Raw genomic sequence first — 20373 nt, 5'->3', positions numbered from 1 at the left:
TTTTCTGGAATTGATGAGCAGAAAACATGTTGAAATACTGCAGAAAGAGGTGATCTTTCCTGGTTAATACATCAAGAAAATTCCATCAACAGTTCTGTAGTACAGGCTAACAGACGAGGAAAACTTGTGGAGCACTTACAGCATTTCTGTTTTAGAAAGGAAAACAAAAACGTTTATCACAATATTTTTCAATTTGTCATAATAATGAAGACTATTAGACCACTGTGGTATCCTGTTTATTGGGGTGCAGCAACATGATTTGCATTGCCATTTAGTCGAAATTGTAAATCCTCTTAGAAGGTGGGTACATATAGTGTTTCATACCTCAATGTAGGCAGCCTTCTGGCAGTCAACAAATTCTTTGTACATCTGGAAATATGGAAGCGTCCGACCCCGCCCGTCTGCTTTGACCCATGACATCACAAATATGGCGGAAACACACACACTTTCCACAAGAAGCCTAATGACACTAACGGGACAAACGCGAGAAATGGGGTTGTTTTGGGTGGGGGGGTGGGGGGGGCAAACTAAATATAAACAAATTTAGACGCCTTGCGTAGCTACAACGTGCAAGTGAAGACAGCCATGCATGAATACCCACCCACCTCCCCAGGGGTCATAACCCCTGCAACCCATAGAAGATAAAGATGCTTCAGTAGCTGATTAGTGTTCTTTGTCTTTAAAAAAAAAAAAATCTCACGGGATAGAACGAACAGATCAGAAAGATAAGTATAATAAACTAAAGCAGAAATTGGAGGAAACAGATAATTAAAATAAGTAATAAGCGTTTTTAAATTAAAAAAAAAAAAAAAAAATCTCACGAGATAGAACGAACAGATCAGAAAAGTAAATAAAATAAGATAAAACAGAACTGGAGACAGCCACACTCAAACCAAACTCCGCGCCGTCATGACGTCACACACGACAACACCCTTACGTCACGGGTCAAAGCCGACGCGTGGGATCGGACGCTTCTGTCGACCCGTACATCTTTGCTTTTGACCCTTCCGAGAGCAAAGCTTTTCATATCATTGTTTATAAAATCTCAAAAGAATGGCATCTAAAATCGAGAGAGCTATGCACAATGAGGAGTGGTTTTTGGACTGCATCAGTTTATACAGCAGTATTTTTAAAGTGGTAGAACAGAAGTGCAACCCTTGAACCATATCCTTTACGGTGCAAATCACAAATAAGAAATTTGTTTGCACTAACTGACATACTAGATGAGATCCACATTTAAAATTAGCGGTCAGACATAAAAAAAAGAGTTTTTTTGTGACAGTGTCAAATCAGGTGGATGGGGGTGGGGATGAAAAGACTCAAAGCAAAAATAGGATCATGATTTTACGACTATCTGACAGAGTTGGGTATTAAGACAAGCATTTATAAGAAACAGTGGGTATATGAGGGTCACAGTAACAAAATAAATCAGGAGATGTTATTGTTTCATTGTAAACAGAAACAAAAACAGTATTTAACGACAACATTTTAGTTAATGTAAGACTTCCTTGATGTTAGTAGGTTAAGCAGATACGTATAATTTTGAATAGTGTGCTGCGTCGGACAGATTATGGCATACAATTCCTTATGGCTCACCGAACGTGCCACGGACGTCACCATAGTCGGTTAAGAATTGTCAGTCTTTACGTGTAAGGTAAATTTCAGAAATTTTTGATATAACGTTGCTGCACTGAAATAAGTTACATTTATTCGTGGAAACCATTCTTAAGGCTGAATGCTACTGGGAGCATTCTAACATTGTGCACTTTGAGTATATAAAAAAGTACTGTATGGAAGCCTTCTGATGATAGCTAATGATTCATACACTACAATGATTTAGCACTGACAATACTTACCTACAAATTTTTAATGCTTCACCATCCATGGCTATTAGTTTTAGATCGAAATTAACTGGTGCTGTCGCTTTAAAAACATTTCTATGGAACCAATGAGCCATTTCTACACAATGTTTGTTATGGATCTGCTTACTGTGTTGATACTTGACAGATAACCAAAGATGTAATTTGATGGATCAAATCATGCATAAAATGGATACAAGCTGGAGAATTCTAACAACGGTTCAGACGAAATATCTAAAATCAGGACTGTTACAATTGCGAGCTAGAATTTCTTCAAATTTTACGAAATAAAAGTTATATTTTATTCCTTCAGTTGTATTTTTTAAACTGAAATCAGTTGTTGCTAGCATTGCGAGGCTTTCCTCCTACCCATATAAGTTATATTTGTAGCTATATTTATCATTAATACAATGCTGGACAATATTATGGGTAGCTGAAGGAAGTAAATAATCCATTGCATATTATCTGTTCCTCGAAAGATAAAGATTGAGCATATGGCTACGCTGTTTTTAAAGTTCGTGGCAGCGATTATAGTAAACATGTGTACATAGCTTTTTCTTTCAAGTCTGTGGAAAGAGGTGTGTGTTGAGGGTTGGTTGAGGCCTGAGGGCGACGTCAGGAACTCAGGAAAGATGGCATCCGGCGTGGTTAAGAGAGTGCTGATATGTGTTATATTCTTATGTTCATTAAATTTGTCCGGCATAGCAGCGAAAAGCATGTTAAGAGAGCTAAATGAAGACAACTGGGATGAAATGCTGACGAAAGAATGGATGGTTGAATTGTAAGTGTGCCAAGAAGCTTACTTCACCGCATGTGTCAAACTTTCAGAGACTTTGCCGTTCATTTCGTAAAGTATAGCAACAGAGGCATCATGGAATAAAATTCATTATGACCTCGGAGCCAACATTCGGAACGTATGGAGAACATCTGTGTACCCTGTTTTTTTTTTCTAGGAAAAAAAGTGACGCCCACACCATGTTCAGGTAGCAAGGGTTTAGGGATAATTATGTAATAATATTTGTGGGTTGACTTGAACAAAGCTGATATATTTCTTAAATTTTTGAAACAGTTTCTGTGGCACAGGAGTCCAACAACATTATCGCATTTGATTATTTAAAGTGTGAAATAATTGTGTAGTATTTTCTTGTGTAGTGAACAGGATATGATGAGTGATTTACAGCGGACGTAGTAACTTTTCGCTATATTAGAATTATATTGTATATTTTATCAGGAGTCATCAGTTGCTTTTGGAGTAAACCATGGAGTAAAATGTTTTAGGTTAGGGCTGCAGCAATTTGCCATGTAGTCTTGGCAGCTATGTGAGACTTAAAAATGTGAAACCAAATTTAGAGTCGGTATTGTGTACAGTTTCATAGACCTTGATTTATGTATTCAACCAGGGTTCATCTCCTAATGATATGGGATTTGTAATTATTACACAATGAAAACAAGTAGTGCAAAACACATTCACACATACAATATATGACTAGGCTATCTTTTTTTTGAGGATATAACCTTATATGAATGACTCATCCTGGCATTTGCGTGAAATGATTTAGGAACACTAGACATCCTATACCAGAATGCCCAGGCGGATTAAACTCCATTCTCCAGACTATAAGGTCAGTCTCTTAAACATTACACTACCTCATTTGGATGGTCCCTTTTGCAAAATGCCCTTTCTTTACACACAATTTCTTGTATGTAACGTACAATATTGAACAATGTTTTGCACTTCATTATGGCACCTCTTAGGACACCCACTGTTGACTGCTGGACCATGAACATGCTGTAATGCTTCCGCAAACTCCAATGTCTGGAAAACTAACTCCAGGCTTATAAATATTGAACTGTGCTACATGCACGTCTTCTGTCTGCCTGGTTGGTAGACTTATATATTCTGACCTATGTGTCGTAGTTGTGTACAGTGAGATAAAATGGATGTAATTGCTCTTCAATGCAAAAATTTCAAAAATTGGTTCGTAAGGTAGTCTTGTAAAATTGGGGTTGTGTGTTGCATTTTGATGTTGTGGTATTTACCTTGTAACTCTCAGAACAATTTTGAAGTATTTTTGTATTGAGATTGTGAAATTAATCACTTGTAAATTTACTGAATGTCCTAGACCAAAATTGCTATGGAAAATTGCTCAATTTTATAAAAAGATTGAGGAATCTCTATGGGCACCTTGTAATGGTTAGAGTAGTTTTTGTGTAGTCTCAAGTGTAACCTGTTTGCTGATCAGAGGTGTTTGAAGCATGGAGTTTATTCTGCAAGAAACATGTGGAGTGAATAAACCAATGCAGTCTTCTAGCACTTTACAAATAACTAGAACTTCTTCAGAATACACAGAGGCTAGTGATTGATTTTTGAGATTACAAACTGACTACAATCATTAATATATATTTTTTATAAATTTTAATTTGTATATCAACAGTTTTTCTGTTGGTTTAGTCATTTCCTATAATCATGTTCTGTTGGTGTCAGCATGAAGAGTCTGCAGAAATATAGAAGAAGAACTTTCCTGAATAGTCTAGCTGAGACAACTGTCTTAAATTACTTCAAAATGCTTAAGTATGTGCAATAATTAATGCTAGTCAGCATTTGAATTTAACTGTGCTTCATTTTAAGTAAAATGGTTGTAAATACACAAAAAAATATTACTTTGACTTTGAAACTTGTCTACCTAGAGGGGTATTCATGATGTTTTAGTTACCGCCCACAAAAAAATAAAATAAAATAAAAAAAATGCAAGCATTATAGTTGGGGGTGTAAGGCATTCTCTACGTATTCATCCTTCAGTGGTCCAATTTTCCCAATAGTGGATGACTTGTCAGGAACCTTGATTGTAGATGTCTGTATTTTAGCTGTATAGGAAACATTCCACATTTCAAATCACCTTGTCATTATTCTAGAAATATCTGCCATGTAATGTTTTATTCATCCAAGGAAAGAGAAAGTCATCATTGGGTGGCATGTCAGAAATAGAGGCGTAGGTAAAATTTGGTAGTACAAAGCAGCAGCATGTGTTACTGTCTTTTACAAAATTAGCTGGGGGATGGTATGGTACTGTGGTGTCTTGGTTTCAGTGTGTAACAGGGCTGTAACATGTACTTGGAAACACAGAGTTAATTATGTAACTATATTTTTTGATGTTATGATTAAAACTTCGACGATCCCTCATACTTTCTCATTTCCTAATAATTTAATTTGTTCAGCATTGCCCAATTTAGTTCAGTTGGAGTCCATTAGCTTTGTTTTATGTTTGTTGATAGTTTTCAAACAATCTCTTTCCAAGAGACAATCTGTCCTCTTCAACTGAAGTTCAAAGTCTTTCGCTGTTTGACAGCTTGAAGTTAATGTTTTAATTTGTTCTCCCTGAACTTTAAGGATCTCTTTCCCGATTACTTGACTCTTTCTCGTACTGCTTTCTTGATGTCGCATTGAATAACGAGAATAGGCTACAATCCTCTCTTCACTCAGTTTTCAACCACTGCTTGCCTTTCATGTGCTTAGACTCTTTATTGCTGCAGTGTGGCTTCTATAGAAGTTGTGCATGACTGATTGCTCCCTATGTTTGGAAATACAGAAGCGTCCGATCCTACCCGTCGGCTTTGACCCATCACGTCACAAATATGGCGGAAACGACCATAAACGACAATTCCAATATGGCGGATATAAAAACGTCGCATACGTATCATAAAGACGAAAATACATAGAAAAAAAACACACACACAGGTTTCACAAAAAGCCTAATGACTCTAACGGGACAAGCGTGGGAAATTGGGGGTTTTTGGGTGGGGAGAAACTAAATATACACAAATTTAGCCATCCACCGCCATACAAAACCACGCAAGACGACGAAAAAAATTGACATCACAAAACTCACCAAATACCACAAAACACATTCTTATCCGGAATCGGACACTTCCCTTGACCTATATAGATCTACAGTAGCTCCCGATCCCATAAATTAGGATCGAACACTTCCCTTGACCTATATAGCTCAACAGCATCTCCCGATCCCATCCCCCAATACAAAAATCAAAATACACCGCAAAACATTGCGAACAAACACTTCCCTTCACCTACATATATCTGCAGCAGCTCCCGACCCCATAAATTGGGATCGAACACTTCCCTTGACCTATATAGCTCAACAGCAACTCCCGATCCCATCTCCCATTACAAAAATCAACATACTCCACCAAACATTGAGATTGAACACTTCCCTCCAACTATATAGCTCAACAGCAGCTACCAATCCCATAACTTAGGATCGACCACTACCCTTGACCTATGTAACTCAAAAACATCTCCCAATACGAATACCAAATATGGCGGATATAAAAACGTCGCATACGTATCATAAAGACGAAAATAGCCCTCAACTGAGAACTATTAATCCGGTCTTTCATATCCATTCCTGAACAAAAAACCACAACCGAATACACTTAATAACAAACTCAGCTGACGTACAGCAATCATCATTACATTAACCATCACACAAAACCGTTAACTCACTAATACAAATTCCGCTTCAAAAAGACGCACGCAGCACTCACCACTGACCAACAGCAAACTGAGCCAAACACACCAAACAAACGAAAACCATGAACATACCACCAGAGGGCACAACAAACAACAACACGACATCTACAAACACGCCACGCTCACAAACCAAACTCCGCGCCGTAATGACGTCACACACCACAACACCCTTACGTCACGGGTCAAAGCCGACGCGTGAGATCGGATGTTTCTGTTGACCCCTATGTTTTATCCCTTGCTGTCTTCAGAATTTCAAAGATTAGATTCCAGGTAATGGTGTAACAAGCTGACTCAACGGGACCATCCGATACCATCCTTCTGCTTTGACGTGTGACGTAATGCTGGTGTGATGTGTGGCGTCATTACAGGGTAGTGTTTGAGTTGGTTGTGTTTGTAGATGTCGTGTTTTTCATGGTGCCATCTGGTAGCGGATGTGGACGTACTGAGCTTAACATGTGGTATTGGGTTCATCTGAATTTTGGCTGTCATCATGCTAATGTAGTTTTGAGTTCTTGTTTTGTTTTTATTCTATAGTAGTTGTGATATTTTGTCTGTTGTATATTTATGGGAGGTTGGTTCTGTTTTAATTGATGTAGTGAATATGGGATATTTGGGTTTTTAAGTTGTTGGGGCTTCAGTTCCACTCTTCGGAGCAGTAGGTGTTGGTTTTTTGGCATTGATAGTAGTGATTGAGCTATATGGGTCAAGGGAAACGTCCGATTCCTGTGGTTTTGTTGGTGTGCTGGAATGTTGTGATTTAACTTTTTGTGTTATTTTTTTAGCTTGGTGTGGTGTTTTTAATTGTTGTGTATTTAGCTTGTCCCCACCTTAAACCCCCAATTTCCCATGGTTGTTTCATTTTATTTTTGGCTTGAGATGTTACTGTGTCATTTTTTATTTTTGTTAGTATTTGTTGGTGCGTGTATGTAGTCATGTCAGTGTTGCCATATTGTGTAGGCTGGAACTAGCAATTTCTGCCGTATTGATGACATCATGGGTCAAAGCAGATGGGTGGAATTGGATGCTTCTGCTATGCCAGATAGCTTCTTCTAAATTGCAAATGCTGTAAATGTAGGTGTCTGTCTTCAGTCTATCTATAACAGTCATGAGAGTCAATATTGCTTTGTGTGTTCGTACATTTCTTCATGACCCAAACTGATTTCCCAGCTGAGATGGGTAACTCTGCTGAATATTTCTATTTTTGTGTAACAGACTGAATGCGAAGATGGCGTAGTGTGTACAGCTCTATCAGGTAGTAGTAATACTAGAATTTAAATACTTGTTATGTTGAAAAGAACTTTTGGCGACATTTTTGTAACCACTTTGGTGGATGCCCTGTATATTGGTATATCTCATGATGCATTCAGTGTCAACCTGAGTAAAAATCTTTATTACTGACATATTTAGAGGGGTATCTCATGAACAACAGTTACAAGCTTTGTCAATGTTAACCAAGAAAGTACTTTCATTGGTATCGTGTGTGTGTTTTTTTTTAAATGCTCCAAATAATTGTTGTTTAACCTTAAAATTTACTTTTTATATATGGTGCAATTTCTGTACTTATGATAGCATCTTGTAATTTAACAGCAATGTTAATAGAACAGCCTCCCTTCTGTGTGCATAATATTTAGAACCCAGAAATCAGTTGTTCCATTTTCTGTTCAAATTTGCTTTCCTCCATGAAGGGGAAAATAGATTCAAATTGTTGTAGGAATATATTTAATGAAAGAAATGTACAAGTTATGTATTAAACCTACTTTAACCAGTATTTGCCGAGTTACCACTATTTTCTGTAGCTGACAAACTACAAATCAGAACAACATGGAACAAAAATAAAATTATGTGAACTGATCACATAAGGTTTGCATGAAACTGCTTCACCTAAACAAAGCATTTTGGTCACAAACTGAGTGAAGATTTCATAGTGAAATAAGAGGAAGGAGGCCAAAACTTCAAAAACATTGTACTTCTTTCTGGCTTGGCTGGCAGATCTAGTTGGCAGTTATCATTGAATGTAGTGTACTTCTCCTTGTCTGTATTTGCTGAATATATTCAACAAGAGAATCTCAGAACAACTTTTCTGATTTTTGTCATCTGAATCCATTTACCAAAATTTGATGATTGAAGTCAAATGCAGTTGTTTGAATTTTGTTCTTATTGTTAGCTGCTGTATGAAGTATTGTAGAGCTGCCTCTGTTGACACTTTGATCAGTTTTTGTTAGTTTTCAATCAAGAGGTTAGTGTTCAGTAGAGGTTAGCATTCAAAAATAGTCTTAAACAATCTGAAAACCTGGGCACTTGACAGAAAAGTTTTTGTGTGCAGTAATCCTTAGCAAAATTTTTCTCTTCTTATTAGTTCAAGTCAGAAACAAACAATTGCTCACAAATGCTAGAAACTGGTCTTAATAATTTTACATCTCTCATTGGGAACAGTTGTTACATAGTTCAGTACAAATGAGTGTTACACAAGTTTGTGAACCTGGGAGGTGTAAGCATGTTGTTGTTGTTGTTGTGTTGTTGTGGTCTTCAGTCCTGAGACTGGTTTGATGCAGCTCTCCACGCTACTCTATCCTGTGCAAGCTTCTTCAGCTCCCAGTATCTACTGCAACCTACATCCTTCTGAATCTGCTTAGTGTATTCATCTCTTGGTCTCCCTCTACGATTTTTACCCTCCACACTGCCCTCCAATGCTAAATTTGTGATCCCTTGATGCCTCAAAACATGTCCTACCAACCGATCCCTTCTTCTAGTCAAGTTGTGCCACAAACTTCTCTTCTCCCCAATCCTATTCAATACCTCCTCATTAGTTACGTGATCTACCCACCTTATCTTCAGCATTCTTCTGTAGCACCACATTTCGAAAGCTTCTATTCTCTTCTTGTCCAAACTAGTTATCGTCCATGTTTCACTTCCATACATGGCTACACTCCATACAAATACTTTCAGAAACGACTTCCTGACACTTAAATCTATACTCGATGTTAACAAATTCCTCTTCTTGAGAAACGCTTTCCTTGCCATTGCCAGTCTACATTTTATATCCTCTCTACTTCGACCATCATCGGTTATTTTACTCCCTAAATAGCAAAACTCCTTTACTACTTTAAGTGTCTCATTTCCTAATCTAATTCCCTCAGCATATGGAATGTTAACTTGCTGTGAACAAATGCACATCTGCAGTGTTGAGAGACGGAAGACTAGAGTGTTAGTCGTGTGGATTTTTTATTGACCTCATGTATGTTACTCAGCACATCAGTTTCTAATATTGTGAGCTCAATTGTTTTAGTTGTGAGGCTAACAGGCCTATGTTTGCAAAATCAAAACTAATGCTTTGTCATACAGTTCGTTGCTAAGAAGTTTTATTACACAATTATGACTTTCTGCTGTAGCAGACATGAGATAATAGTAACTAAATAATTATTACACATCTCCTGCTTTACTAGGGTAACACCTGCCACGTCATTGGCATTCAGGAAGCTCCTGGTCATGCCATATGTTTAGTGGGTTTTGAGAAATTTGAGATCCATGGGCTGGGGCTGGTGGATGCCATCAGTCTTCTGTAATCATAGACTCTAGACATGTGCTAGCAATCAGTGCTCCGCAGTAATGGCAGGTTGTCACATTGACTGGGTATCTTGATTTGGCCACCCAGATCACCAGTATGCTACTGTAATAAATAAAGAAATAAAGAAATAAATAAAAATGTCGATGTTAGAGTGTAGTGTTCTATGTGCTGCTGGGGTGTATGCCAGCTGAGATGAAACAATAATTAGCGGCTAACTGACGGGATATCTGTCACAAAGAAATTATATTAGGCTTGTTCAGATAATGTAGGCTCCTGTCTGTATTTACCTCTGTATTCATAGTTGCTTTTGGGAACTGTATGACCATTAATTCCCAAGAAGCCAGTTTAGGGTGAGAATGAGGGGGATGATAGCCTCCCCAAAGTAGTCAATAACAAAATGAAGGTAAACACACCTAGCAGGATGTTTCCAGCATGTCACGAAGTGTTTAAAAAAAGCAAACACTTGTACCAGCTGTTATGTAAATGCTGTTTGGCTTTCTACATTGTCATGACTACCACCAAGTTATCAGTTAGGGTGAGTGGACATAAGCAGTGAGTGCGTACTGCTAACACACAATATCATGTTGCAAGGACTGCTCTACAGTATGACAGTTGACCTCGGTGCCTTTTTCAACACACTTGCCATCTGGATTTTTGCCCCAGACAAGTTTTCCAGAACTTGTGGGAATGTCATTACAACATGTCCTTGGTTATTGCCAACCACCTGTGTTTAATTAGTGTTAATTTCTTCACTCCCTTTTACTTCTCTATATCTTTTCTGACCTGTCTGTTTTTCCCTGTTCACCTCCACCACATACAATGCACTTAGCTTTCTGAGCTTATTAACTAGTGCATGACATTCTGGCAGTAATCTGCCTTACATATTACTCTATCTTCCATCTTCAAGCATGCAAATTTTCAAATCTTCTGGTGCAGTCCCCAATAATCAGTCTTTCCTTCTCATTCTGTCCGGTAAGTCTCCCCTGACTCGGTGTTCTGGGTGACTATTCTGAACTCTCCCCATTTCCTACACCTCACCAGTCCTTTTCCGTCACCGCTTTTCTTTCCTCTTCATCCCTCCTTCCAGGAGGAGCCATTGGCTTCTAAAGCTTGCAGATTTCTACACCTTATGTGTGTTCGCCTGCCACCACTTGGCGGTTAGATTTTTTATTTTTAAGTGTGAGCAGTTCAGGCATACCACTCAGCGGTATAACGCTCAGACAAGTGGGAAGTGCAGAATAAAGGCTCATACTAAAGGAACGAGAACTGTCCCTGGCTGCTGTGTAAACTGCTCAATTAAACAGTGTGAAGCAGGAATGTCTTCTGGCTTGGAAGATAATAAAATCAAGAATGTGATGGTGACGTATCAAATGCTGAGGCAAAGAAGAGAAGAATTCTTAACGTATTTTAGAGCAGCACTAAACAAAACCCTGAACAAAAAAAAAATAGGTCAGAGGCAAACTATGGATCCAACATAAACAGGTGTTTGTTCAAATGCACGTTTAAAAATGTTGTAAATGAGCTATTGCTGAGCCCAAACCAGCCCCAGCAGTAAGCAAACCTACAGTAATTACCAGTGCTTCAGAATGTGAAATAAGAAATGTGGAAGAAATAAAACAAATGTAAAACAGCATACTGCTATGTAAATTGGCTTCACAAAGTAATGGAAACCTGTAGAGAAATAACAGTGAAGTTTTAGTATGAGTCAAAACGAGAAGGCTGTAAGTGACCAGTTAAATCAGATGACTGTGGCACACTTTGGGATATGCTGAAGTGAACTCCCAAGCCCTCTGTTCTTCTCATGTGATTAAGATTTGTCAACTCAAAAGGGAAACGGGGAGACAGTACTTGCCAATAAATGACTCGCATAATGGGAGCCATATATTTGACTGGTCTCAGAATATACGTAGTTGAATTTGTTAGTAGAGGGAAAATATATCCCCCTTTCTTCCTGTGATCATGTGTACATGACAATTATTTATACCACTCGGTTCAGGTGACTCAGCCTCTGCAAGCCATTGAGTCCCATTATGTGAATCACATGTCACTTCACTCTTATCCCTCTTGCGACAGCTGTTCAAGCACTTCCAGTAAATCTTCTGAGAACTGTTCAGATTTAGTTTTTAGTTTGAAATATGAGCTCCAATGCAGTAGTTTCTTAAATCCATATCTCCCATGCATGTGCATACCTATTATAGTCACTTCGTTCAGGGTTGTTAAACCACACCTTCATACAATGTTTGACGTGATTTGAAAAAGTTGAAAACAAAAACTTTTTACATTATGTTTATGATAATAAAGCACAAAATAAAAACATTGCATTGCTTCATTATAGCTGACATCAATTTTGCCAGCATGCCTTCACTTGAAAACAGTGACATCTAAAACTGTCAAACTGAGCTACCACCTGCTGCTTCCATCATTCACTAGAAAGTGCTGAAACACCCTGAAAAACTGCGCCTCATCTGAACTTGCAGCTGTTGGCTTTTGACCTCATTCTTACGACGTCAGTCGATCCTACAGTGGAATTGAACTCTTTGCCGGATGGCTATGGTGTTTTCAGTGCCGCATTCATAGCCATCTTTCATGCTCTTGAGCATACCTGTTCCTGCACTGTTGAGTCCTTTCTCATCTGCAGTGACTCCTTGAGCTGTTTGCAAGCTTTTGGCCAGTGTTACCTTTGCCATTGCTTGGCTTTGGCTTTAAAGGATTCCCTGCATGCCCTAGAACAATGTGGATGCTCATTGACCTTTGTCTGGATCGTGGGCCACATGGGGTTCCTGCGGAATGAACTAACTGATAGCCTCACCAAACTGGCCACCAGCAATCTTGAGATTGGTATTCTGGAAACAGATCTCCAATCGGTATTACACCATCAAGTTTTAAGGATCTGAAATCTAGAATGACTTACTCTTGACTTTACCAGAATAACTGCAGGTGATAAAGGAGATTACGAATCAGTGGCAGCCCTCCATGCAGGCCTCTCACTAGGACTCCACTATCCTTTGCCAGCTCCACATTGGCCATACTTGACTGACTCATGGTCACTCCTCCATTGCAAGGACCTACCCTACTGTTATTGTGGTTCCCGTTTGTTGGTGGTCCATATTTTACTGGACTGCCCCAACCTAGCCACCCTGTGGCAGACTCTTAATCTCCCTGACTTGCTACCCCTTGTGTTAGGGGACGATGCCTCAGTGGCTGACTTAGTTTTACAATGTAATTGGATAGATAAAAAAAAATTACTTACCAAGTGATGACAGGAGAACACACATATAAAAAAAGGTTGTATGTATGCAAGCTTTTGGCACCACTGATTCCTTCTTCCGGAAAAAGGGCTGAAGGGGAAGGAAGAGTGGTGAAGGGAAAGGAACTGGGGGAGGGGGCGGCTTTTACTACTCCTTTTAAGGGAGAGTCACTTAACCTAACGGGCCCATTGAGGGGTTGGCAGAGAACTCTGTTGCCTTCTCAACCCAGACCAAGCTGTGTCTGTCTGGGCTTGGTGATCCATCCCAGCCCTCATCCTACCTGCTCTTTTACTCTTCCCCTCTGTCTCATGTGGTCTGTTCAACTTGTTCATCTTTAGTCTGCCTGTGCTTCTCTCTCCCTGCCTGCATTGCCAGTCTTCCCTTTGCAATTTCTGAGTGGAGTACCTCTGGTAAGTGGTGGTGGGGTGGGGAATGTATGTCCCCTCATTGCTGTCTGCTTTTGTGGGCTTCTGGCTGTTCCCTAGATGGGGCACCTTGCCTACCTTTCTTCCTGTGCCTCCCTTTCATCTTTTCTGCCCCTTTATCTAGTCTTGGTTGACCTTTGGTAGACCATATCTGATTTAGCCACATAAACCTGTCTGTTCCAGAAAAAAGGGGACTGATGACCTAATAGTTGGTTCCATTAATCAACCAGCCAGTAACATTTATGCTGAAGTAAAAGTATCTCAAATGTAGAACTCCAGACAATGATAGAGAACTTCAATCACCACCACCTTTCTGTCACTATGTGGAATAAATGGAAAGGAACAGCTGCAACTTTTTTTTTCAAATACTACTGAAGATTAAAACTAATTTAATTGTATAGATGAAAAATCTACTCACAAAGCGGTGGCCAAACGCATACATAAAAGGTTATAATTAGGCAAGCTTTTGGAGCCGATAGGTCCTCCTTCAGGCAGAAGGGTTGGAGGGGAAGGAAGAGGGGTGAAGGAAAAGGACTGGAGAGGTGTAGGAAAAGGGGTAGAAAGAAGTGTTTCCTTCTCATCCTGTGCAGTATCTCTCTATGGGCCTGTGATTCTGGATGTTGTACCCGAAATCTACTTTTTTTGCTAGACCTCTCTAGTCCTTTTCCTTCACTTCTCTTCCTTCCCCTCCAGCCCTTCTGCCTGAAGGAGGAGCCACTGACTCCAAAAGATTGCCAAATTATAACCTTCTTTTATGTGTATATTCTGCTGCTGCTTGGTGAGTAGATTTTTTATCTACCCAATTAAATTATTTTGCCTAAAATTGTTTTCGTTGAGGATTAAAACTGCAACATTTCATTTGGTTACTGGATTCTGTATGGTGAGAGTCACTGAAGACTCCACCAAGCAGTGATCTCATCAATGTTGGTGCTATGGAATGTAAAACGTAGACTAAAAGGAAATCCTCTTGGCTGATTTTAATAAAATCTGGCTGGAAACTGCCCTGACACATGAAAGGAGGTAATCTGTTCTCCCATGAAACCAGTGGAGGACCACATGTTGTTAACCTGTTATTGTAGTGTGCCCCACCCTGGTTGCATAGTAATCACCAGAAGTGCATTGTCAGCTAACCTGTGTTTGGATCTTGGAATCCAGAAAACTCAACTAGTTGCTTCCAGTATGGGTACAACCCTTGAAAGCGTTACCCTGATGGAGAAGACAATAATAAAATTATTCCTATGCAAACACCACCTTATAGAGGGTGTTTCCTAAAGAATGACCTGATTTCAAAACTCCATATTTGTTGATAAAAACCAACTACAAACATGGGATTAATTGCAGAGCATTCACAAAGTCTTAAAGTTTAGCTATGTTATTACAAATGCTGTGTGTCCACCAGCAGCAGCACGAACAACAAACATCTAGATGATAACTAAATTCATCAGCTTTTACAGAAGCTATGGCGGCTATTATTCTGTTCATCATACTGAACTGGAGAGAGGTTTCCCCTAGAGATTTTAACAAGGGAATGATTTCCACGGCGTACCTGTGATAATGACTTCAGTTAGCTATTGCAATTGATCGTATTATGTCACCAGTTAACATTCCTAATCAGTGTTCATTGATGGAGTACAATTTCATGATCTTCCTCCAGCTTTGCAGGAACTGGTTAATTTGAAACTGACAATAATGTGATTGGAGGAGTGGGGAGATTGGGCTTGCCTTCAATGTTGGAAAGAATGTAATATACATGTTTTGGAGGCAGAATATTAGTGGGGACTGCCATGTAAATAATGTTACCATTATGGTAGTCCTCGCTAAGATATTGTGTGTGAATTATTATGGGATGGCATATTTGCTGACATTGAAGGCAACACAATATTATGGGCAATGTGCTCAATGTTAAAAGCTGAGATTTCTGGTTCTCATTTTCATTTATTAGCTTGGTTGCTCCACAGCTTAAGAATTTAAAGGCTACAAGTACAATGTAGTGCCTCAGTCAGGAACCATGGAGAAGATATAAACTATGTCTGATCCAGACATAAAAGCCTCTATTATGAACCCAGTTCATCTGTGTGTGCTTCATGAATCAAGGCAGTGATATTTTACACTCACTTTGAAGTAAATATATATTGTAGCAACTATTTTTATCATATGTGAGATTTATCTATAAGGGCCAGAGGCATAATTACAGAAACCAGTACCTGTATGTTAGAAGTATTGACCCTGTCTGTTGAGACACTTGTCCCACTGTGACACAAGGCAATGAATGGCTGTCTCATAAATTTCCTGGGGCTGTGGTGTGAACCAGTTCTGCATGTACAGCTGGACATCATCACCCGAAGTGAATTGTTTGCCCCTCAGAGCCTTTTTAAGGGACCAAAAATGGTGTAATCACAGGGAGACAGGTCTGGACTGTATGGAGGGTGGCAGAGAACCACCCATTTGAATTTCTGCAGGCGTGCCGAGACTGTGTTGCCATATGAGGCCTTTCACGGGCAAGTGTTCTCCTGACTGAGCTACCCAAGCACGACTCACGACCTGTCCTCACAGCTTCAGTTCTGCCTTTACTGTGTCTCCTACCTTTCAAACTTCACAGATCTCCTGCACTGCAAACCTTGCAGAACTAGCACTCCCAGAAGAAAGAATTCTGTGGAGACATGGATTAGCCATGTTGTTGTGGTCTTCAGTCCTGAGACTGGTTTGATGCAGCTCTCCATGCTACTCTATCCTGAGCAAGCTTCTTCATCTCCCAGTACCTACTGCAACCTACATCCTTCTGAATCTGCTTAGTGTATTCATCTCTTGGTCTCCCCCTGCGATTTTTACTCTCCACGCTGCCCTCCAAAACTAAATTGGTGATCCCTTGATGCCTGAGAACATGTCCTACCAACCGATCCCTTCTTCTGGTCAAGTTGTGCCACAAACTTCTCTTCTCCCCTATCCTCTTCAATACTTCCTCAATAGTTATGTGATCTACCCACCTAATCTTCAGCATTCTTCTGTAGCACCACATTTTGAAAGCTTCTATTCTCTTCTTGTCCAAACTATTTACCGTCCATGTTTCACTTCCATACATCGCTACACTCCATACAAATACTTTCAGAAATGACTTCGTGACACTTAAATCTATACTCGATGTTATCAAATTTATCTTCTTCAGAAACGCTTTCCTTGCCATTGCCAGTCTACATTTTATATCCTCTCTACTTTGACCATCATCAGTTATTTTGCTTCTCAAATAGCAAAACTCTTTTACTACTTTGTGTCTCATTTCCTAATCTAATACCCTCAACATCACCCGACTTAATTTGACTACATTCCATTATCCTCGTTTTGCTTTTGTTGATGTTCATCTTATATCCTCCCTTCAAGACACCATCCATTCCGTTCAACTGCTCTTCCAAGTCCTTTGCTGTCTCTGACAGGATTACAATGTCATCGGTGAACCTCAAAGTTTTTATTTCTTCTCCATGGATTTTAATACCTACTCCGAATTTTTCTTTTGTTTCCTTTACTGCTTGCTCAATATACAGATTGAATAACATCGGGGAGAGGATACAACCCTGTCTTACTCCCTTCCCAACGACTGCTTCCCTTTCATACCCCTCGACTCTTATAACTGCCATCTGGTTTCTGTACAAATTGTAAATAGCCTTTCGCTCCCTGTATTTTACCCCTGCCACCTTTAGAATTTGAAAGAGAGTATTCCAGTCAACATTTTCAAAAGCTTTCTCTAAGTCTACAAATGCTAGAAACATAGGTTTGCCTTTCCTTAATCTTTCTTCTAAGATAAGTCGTAAGGTCAGTATTGTCTCACCTGTTCCAGTATTTCTACGGAATCCAAACTGATCTTCCCCGAGGTCGGCTTCTACTAGTTTTTCCATTCGTCTGTAAAGAATTCGTGTTAGTATTTTGCACCTGTGGCTTATTAAACTGATTGTTCGGTAATTTTCACATCTGTCAACACCTGCTTTCTTTGGGATTGGAATTATTATATTCTTCTTGAAGTCTGAGGGTATTTCGCCTGTTTCATACGTCTTGCTCACCTGATGGTACAGTTTTGTCAGGACTGGCTCTCCCAAGGCTATCAGTAGTTCCAATGGAATGTTGTGTACTCCGGGGGCCTTGTTTCGACTCAGGTCTTTCAGTGCTCTGTCAAACTCTTCACGCAGTGTCGTATCTCCCATTTCATTTTCATCTACATCCTCTTCCATTTCCATAATATTGTCCTCAAGTACATTGCCCTCGTATAGACCCTCTATATACTCCTTCCACCTTTCTGCTTTCCCTTCTTTGCTTAGAACTGGGTTTCCATCGGACCTCTTGATGTTCATACAAGTGGTTCTCTTATTTCCAAAGGTCTCTTTAATTTTCCTGTAGGCAGTATCTATCTTACCCCTAGTGAGATAACCCTCTGCATCCTTACATTTATCCTCTAGTCATTTAGCACTTCCTGTTGATCTCATTTTTGAGACGTTTGTATTCCTTTTTGCCTGCTTCATTTACTGCATTTTTATATTTTCTCCTTTCATCAATTAAATTCAATATTTCTTCTGTTACCCAAGGATTTCTACTAGCCCTCTTCTTTTTACCTACTTGATCCTCTGCTGCCTTCACTACTTCATCCCTCAAAGCTACCCATTCTTCTTCTACTGTATTTCTTTCCCCCATTCCTGTCAATTGTTCCCTTATGCTCTCCCTAAAACTCTGCACAACCTCTGGTTCTTTCAGTTTATCCAGGTCCCATCTCCTTAAATTCCCACCTTTTTGCAGTTTCTTCAGTTTTAATCTACAGGTCATTACCAATAGATTGTGGTCAGTCCACATCTGCCCCTGGAAACGTCTTACAATTTAAAAACTGGTTCCTAAATCTCTGTCTTACCATTATACAGGGTGATTCAAAAAGAATACCACAACTTTAGGAATTTAAAACTCTGCAACGACAAAAGGCAGAGCTAAGCACTACCTGTCGGCGAATTAAGGGAGCTATAAAGTTTCATTTAGTTGTACATTTGTTCACTTGAGGCGCTGTTGACTAGGCGTCAGCGTCAGTTGATGGTAAGATGGCTACTGTAACTGGACTACAGTATCTGGAGATGTTAGAGAATTGGCTGTTCCCTCAGCTCGAACAAGAAGCACAACAATTCATATTTCAGCAGGATGGAGCGCCACCACATTGGCACTTATCTGTCCGTAACTACCTGAACGTCAACTACCCGAGGCGATGGATCGGCCACCAGGCAGCCCGTGACAGAGCACTTCATCACTGGCCTCCAAGAAGCCCTGATCTTACCCCCTGCGATTTTTTCTTATGGGGGTATGTTAAGGATATGGTGTTTCGGCCACCTCTCCCAGCCACCATTGATGATTTGAAACGAGAAATAACAGCAGCTATCCAAATTGTTAAGCCTGATATGCTACAGAGAGTGTGGAACGAGTTGGAGTATCGGGTTGATATTGCTCGAGTGTCTGGAGGGGGCCATATTGAACATCACTGAACTTGTTTTTGAGTGAAAAAAAACCTTTTTAAATACTCGTTGTAATAATGTATAACAGAAGGTTATATTATGTTTCTTTCATTAAATACACATTTTTAAAGTTGTATTCTTTTTGAATCACCCTGTATAATCTATCTGATATCTTTTAGTATCCAGGGTTCTTCCATGTATACAACCTTCTTTCATGATTCTTAAACCAAGTGTTAGCTATGATTAAGTTGTGCTCTGTGCAGAATTCTACCAGGCGGCTTCCTCTTTCATTCCTTACCTTCATTCCATATTCACCTACTATGTTTCCTTCTCTCCCTTTTCCTTCTCTCCCTTTTCCTATCCTCGAATTCCAGTCACCCATGACTATTAAATTTTCGTCCCCCTTCACTATCTGAATAATTTCTTATATTTCATCATACATTTCTTCAATTTCTTCGTCATCTACGGAGCTAGTTGGCATATAAACTTGTACTACTGTAGTAGGTGTGGGCTTTGTATCTATCTTGGCCACAATAATGCGTTCACTATGTTGTTTGTAGTAGCTTACTCGCATTCCTATTTTCCTATTCATTATTGAACCTACTCCTGCATTACCCCTATTTGACTTTGTGTTTATCACCCTGTAGTCACCTGACCAGAAGTCTTGTTCCTCCTGCCACCGACCTTCACTAATTCCCACTATATCTAACTTTAACCTATCCATTTCCCTTTTTAAATTTTCTAACCTACCTGCCCGATTAAGGGATCTGACATTCCACGCTCCGATCCGTAGAACGCCAGTTTTCTTTCTCCTGATAACGACATCCTCTTGAGTAGTCCCCGCCCAGAGATCCGAATGGGGAACTATTTTACCTCCGGAATATTTTACCCAAGAGGACGCCATCATCATTTAATCATACAGTCAAGCTGCATGCCCTCGGGGAAAATTATTGCCGTAGTTTCCCCTTGCTTTCAGCCGTTCGCAGTACCAGCACAGTAAGGCCGTTTTGGTTATTGTTACAAGGCCAGATCAGACAATCATCCAGACTGTTGCCCTTGCAGCTACTGAAAAGGCTGCTGCCCCTCTTCAGGAACCACACGTTTATCTGGCCTCTCAACAGATACCCCTCCGTTGTGGTTGTACCTACAGTACAGCTATCTGTATCGCTCAGGCACGCAAGCCTCCCCACCAATGGCAAGGTCCATGGTTCATGGGTGGCGGGGGGGGGGGGGGGGGGATTAGCCATAGCCTGAAT

The 20373-nt window shown here is 39.8% G+C and overlaps 2 protein-coding genes across 2 annotated transcripts in view; one reads left to right on the top strand and one right to left on the bottom strand.

The window, feature by feature from the left end:
• The window catches only part of LOC126162690 (BRO1 domain-containing protein BROX-like), a 126771-nt gene extending 124771 nt beyond the window's left edge, over positions 1-2000 (bottom strand). Inside the window, exon 1 of the mRNA XM_049919343.1 lies at positions 1857-2000. Within this exon, the coding sequence (XP_049775300.1) occupies positions 1857-1957 (101 nt within the window). The 5' untranslated portion in view covers positions 1958-2000. The remainder of the gene's footprint in view (positions 1-1856) is intronic.
• A 439-nt stretch (positions 2001-2439) lies between these two features.
• The window catches only part of LOC126162687 (thioredoxin-related transmembrane protein 1), a 65221-nt gene continuing 47287 nt past the window's right edge, over positions 2440-20373 (top strand). The window contains exon 1 of the mRNA XM_049919341.1: positions 2440-2640. Coding sequence (XP_049775298.1) covers positions 2492-2640 — 149 coding nt within the window. The 5' untranslated portion in view covers positions 2440-2491. The remainder of the gene's footprint in view (positions 2641-20373) is intronic.

Source organism: Schistocerca cancellata, chromosome 2 (assembly GCF_023864275.1).
Source record: "Schistocerca cancellata isolate TAMUIC-IGC-003103 chromosome 2, iqSchCanc2.1, whole genome shotgun sequence".
NCBI lineage: Eukaryota > Metazoa > Arthropoda > Insecta > Orthoptera > Acrididae > Schistocerca > Schistocerca cancellata.
The sequence above is the reverse complement of the archived record's forward strand: the minus strand, read 5'-3'. Positions and strand labels throughout refer to the sequence as shown.